Genomic DNA, 5,026 nt, shown 5'->3' with positions numbered 1-5,026 from the left:
GGCTTTTAATTGCATCGATTGTCACGTATAAAAGTGCTATTATTGTGTTCATTGGTATCATAATTAATTTTGCTGTCTATGTTACACATTGGTTACTAGTTCTATAATTGTGCTGTGAAATTTGGTATGATATTGGATGTTACTTGTGTTAATCGTAAATAAATTTGTAAGTGTTAGTGTTTGTGATTGTGAATTTGTAATGGAGGAGGACAAGTGTTTAGTGTGTAAGAATGCCGTTCGCTCGCTGCAGCATGGCGTCACATGTGACGTTTGCGACAAATGGCAGCATCGCACCTGCAATACAGTTAAGTGTTTATTCAAATACTAACAACAAAAGTTAAAATTCTCTCGCGAAAAATTTAAATATGCTTTCAAATGAGAACTGAGTCATTTAATACAAACATGAATTAATCTAATTGCATTATTACAATTTGTTAATCTGGTTAGACACATGTATTTTACAACCTGATAAAGGTCATAAAACCGGACATAGGTGCGGGTGCTATTCAATGGCTTCCCTCGATAATGAAAGACGGGGTCGCATAAATTAATGAATTATGATATGGGTTTTATTATTATAGTCTCATCCATATTTATATTTTTCATAATTTTGATTATATAAATCATTAAGATGATGATGCAATACAGGTAAGTATCAATGCCAACTGACTAGCTAAGATTATCGACTAATAAATTATTTTCCTAAGTAAGACTGAAATGGGTTTAATTTGCAAAATTTTAAATTTATTTTATTGTCATGGTTATAATTTGCAATTTGTTTAACTTATTTTATTGTCAGTTAATTGTCAGTTCAAAGTTTACTGATTTATCAACTTAAATCTACATTTTCTGTTACCTGTTAACCCGAATACACACCACACATGTATTTAAAAACCTGAAAAAGATCATAAACCCGGGCATAGGTGCGAGTGTGCTAGACAATGGCTTCATTCGATAATGATTGATGGGGTCGGAGTAATTAAAGAAAACAACATCTGTTTAATGCATTAACGATGTGTGAACATCGTCAAGTTAGTTATTAATCAATTAGTTTATGTTGTAAATTTATGACGAATTTTGCAAACACTTTGTAAGCATATCCGCGACAGAATATTTTAGTGCAAAGAGGGGGGATATTGTTCTTACCTTCATCTGCAATGACTGCCGCAACCGCCCTACAACTTCTGACATCAGCCAAAACATCAGCCTAAACTTAGAAAATGTCGCGCAGTCGACTATGCTTGAGGTACTAGTTACTTTTCCAATATTATTGTTATAAATATGAAGTATATTCAGGTTTTTACAGTCACAAGCATAAACAAGTTCAAAGATAGTTTTCATTGGTATTATTAATCATTTTGATATCATCTATTAAACGGACTAGCTCTTTATCATGCTGTGCTAAATGATTTTTCTTTGTGTTAATCGTAAATCGTAAGTAAAGTAATATAAAACAGTGGCATTATTTTTTACATTAATACATTTAAGTTGTTTATTCGTTGTATGCTCAGGCATCCGAGGATCCTGCTTTGCTTCCACGGTTCGACATTTCGCACGATTTCGGATTGTCCGTCGTGTCAGCGTCAGATGACATAGCGCTCAACCGAACGTCCGAGTTCGAGCCTTTTGATTTGACAAGAGCCGAAGTGCAACCGCCCGTTGTGATCGACGAACGGTATGTAAACTTAAAAATGGTATAATCGTGTAACTTATGAGCAATCAATATAAAATAGTTATTCTATTTAACAGTGGATACTACTGTTATATGTTAAATGCTTAACATTAGAATACTGTTTTACTTTAAATGCTTAACATTATAATAATATTAAACGTTTAATGCTTAACAGTATAAATGCTATGCCCATGTTAAACTGTTTGTTTCAGTAATCTTCCAGAGCCAGCTGTATCCGACAGTGTACTAACTCAGCCCGAAACCATAGAATACACCGTTGTAGACGCAGGAACCAAAAGAGGCAAACCAAAGCTAGTATCCTCCGATGGATATTCATTCACGTTTAAGGTAATTAAGTTTTATGTTAAAAACTACATTATTTGTGTATCTGTGTATGCGTAAATAGTGACTTTAAATAAACTGCTTTAATATGCAAAACTACTATATCTATACATTTTAGTTGCGCTCTGTAAAAATGGGGTTTAATGCATGTGCGAAAAGTATTTCCATTTTTTTAAAACTATTTTACGTAATAAATTAAGTATTTGTATATCAGTTACCGTTATATTTTCCCGTTTACAGAAACAGACAAAGAAGCAAGCTGTGTGGCGATGCAGTGTGCGACGGAAAGCGTTCATGTGTACGGCGTCGGTCACGCAAGAGGGTGACATATTTCAAGCGAAAGGGACGCACGCACACTAACGCTGCTGACCCTTTGATGTGGAAGAAAGTGGAATTGAAACGTAATGTAAGTTAGAATGGCATGTACATATATATGTACGAAGTTTTGATAAAATAGAGAAAATGAAACGTAATATAAATTATTGATATATTGATGTAAAAAGTTATTTAATCATATCTTGTTTAGCTGTATATATAAAATGTACGATGTTTTGAGAAAATAGAGAATATATGTATGTTGTAATCTTGTTCAGTTGAAGACAGCGGCCGTGGTTGATGTGTTCGCAGCCTATGTAAATCTTGACGAGCAGCTTGGCCAGCTATGGGAAGAATACGACCAGCGGGAACTGACCACCGAGGATTTCCTAACCAAGATCGGGGAGACGTATGCCTTCTGAATCGTCGCCTCTTGATGATGATGATGATGATGATGATGATAATGCTGGGATATATAAACCTATCACCACATGATGGTGATTATCACGTTACGTTGATGATAATTATGATGAATATTATTATTATTATGATGATGAATATGCTGTAATTATTAAGTTACAAATAAATTATGCAATTATAATGATGATGATTATTATTAGAGTGATTCTTTTGATGCTGAAGATTATTATGCTGCTGCAGACTATGGTGTATTTATGCTGATAATTATAATGATGATGATTTAAATGCCGATGTTTCTTATGCTTATTATTATGATGATGATAATTTTGATGATCATTACTATTATGCTGATGATTGTGACTCTTATGATGAATGATGATGATTAATATTTATATGATGATAATTATGATGATGTTATTGCATTATTAATAAAATAAACAACTTGTGTGCAGTAAATTATGTAGTTTGTAATTAGGTTAAATTAATGTATTGTGTTGTTAAGACATATGTATTCCTTATTGTTATAACTTTAAAATGATCCAAATAAATGTAATATAAATTATTTTATAGTTTGTTTTATTTTCAAAGCCGTCTCATATTCTTGTATCTATTCTTCTCATTTCGACAACGATATACCTGAAGCAAAAGACAAAGAGAATCTTTTTTCAAATGCATTAATCCTCAATAAAGATAATATATTACTGTAATAAACAATATTCCATAGTTTAAAAGAGTTTCGACCAACATATTTGCAACAATTAATTCAAATAAAAAATGGGGCCGAAAAACCCTGGTACCAGGGCCAAAAGAGCCTGAAATTGAGATGCCCACGGAACAAAACATGGAGTTAATAATGTCATTAACCATGTCCTTTGCAATTGTTTTAGATTTATTTACCACAACAAAGGAATCTATATGTTGTTTTGTATTTTTTGCGAACTTTTCGTCTGCCGAGACGCCATTTTGTTTGACTCGCATGCGTCATCATCTAAACGGTTGGTAAATACGTTACCAGACAAAACAAGCGCTTGTCGATTAAGACTCGAGTCAAAACGGCCAAAACAAAACGGGACTTTTCATTACGCATAGAAGGCGACTTGAATTGGGTATCGGTGATTTGTTTTGCGTACCGGTACGCACATATTTGGAAAAAAAATGCGTATCCACCTATTTTTGATTGCGTATTTACGCAAATACGCAGCTTTTCTGTAGCTCTGCCCGACATTGACTGATTTGGGAGGTACATATTGATTATTCCATCTGTCCATCTCTACATGGTGAAAAAAATCTTTTTACAATAATAAGTATATATTGATTAAAATATCATTACTTGAAAACAGATGTTAACTTTTCATATTTTCAGTTTATTTGGTAATTAATTTTACAGGGTACATGTAACTACCAGTTAACTATAAATAACGCAAGAAGATTATACAATAGCCTATAGAATTAGCCTATACAAATGTATTCGAATGTATTCATTTGTGCCTGCTGGCGTTATGTCGAGGTCATTTAAGGTGTAACGCTGGGTAAAACTTCTACGCAAAAAAGCGCACAAGTATTCTATTCCGTTGGTAAGGTTGACACTGTGTGAACTACTAGTGTAACAAGTAATGTATCAACAGCAAAGTGAACGGGGCTTTCTTTATGACTATCAATAAGATATAAAAAAACTACTGCTCGCAGATATATTTTTCATTTAATTTCTTTTTATCTTTGATCTTTTGTATATTTTGAATTATATGAGGTGTAAAAAAAAAAAAGTTTTGTAAAAGGAATTCAATCTTGAAATTATATTCTTAGTGTGATAGGTTTTTGATATGCCAACAATATTCATTTAATATGATGATGATTGCAAATTTTATTTTATATTAACTAGTTTTCATTTTACAATTTTCATATTATTTTTAATGATTTCAGAACGTCAACAAAGACATGTTGTTGTTATTCTGTCTAAGTTATCTCTATCACATGAAATGAGGATAAACAGTGCGCACACATCTCGACCTTTGCGTTTAGACACTTATAGATTTGAATGGGTTATGTTCATTGTAAACTTGCCATATTCAAAGTTATTACACAATTTTGAAAACTGAGTTGCCTCTTACATGTAGATTATGCAATAGCGAACAACTTCAGTGCCTTCAGCGCTTTGATTGATAACAAGGACTAATAAGGAGTGTGTGACATCCTTTTCTAGGGCATTTGTTGACATCAACGCTCTTATTCAATAGAGCAGTATGACAAAAAGAACAAACAACACATGTTTAATGCTTA

At 32.7% G+C, this 5,026-nt stretch overlaps 1 protein-coding gene across 1 annotated transcript; it reads left to right on the top strand.

Moving 5' to 3' along the window:
• The first annotated feature begins 1,166 nt into the window (after positions 1–1,166).
• On the top strand, positions 1,167–2,751 carry LOC127878257 (uncharacterized). The gene is made up of 4 exons (XM_052424776.1): positions 1,167–1,246; positions 1,512–1,675; positions 1,885–2,020; positions 2,608–2,751. The coding sequence occupies exons 1-4, from the start codon at positions 1,238–1,240 to the stop codon at positions 2,749–2,751; spliced, it is 453 nt and encodes a 150-aa protein (XP_052280736.1). The 5' UTR covers positions 1,167–1,237.
• The last annotated feature ends 2,275 nt before the right edge of the window (positions 2,752–5,026 follow it).

The sequence above is a fragment of the Dreissena polymorpha genome, chromosome 4 (assembly GCF_020536995.1).
Source record: "Dreissena polymorpha isolate Duluth1 chromosome 4, UMN_Dpol_1.0, whole genome shotgun sequence".
NCBI classification, from domain to species: Eukaryota; Metazoa; Mollusca; class Bivalvia; order Myida; family Dreissenidae; genus Dreissena; species Dreissena polymorpha.
Note: the sequence above shows the minus strand (reverse complement) of the source record. Positions and strands in the feature narration are given on the sequence as shown.

Coding starts and splice junctions, on each gene's coding strand:
- LOC127878257 (XM_052424776.1), top strand. Junction 1,676..1,884: donor CCCGTTGTGATCGACGAACG/GTATGTAAACTT, acceptor TGTTTGTTTCAG/TAATCTTCCAGAGCCAGCTG. Junction 2,021..2,607: donor GATATTCATTCACGTTTAAG/GTAATTAAGTTT, acceptor AATCTTGTTCAG/TTGAAGACAGCGGCCGTGGT.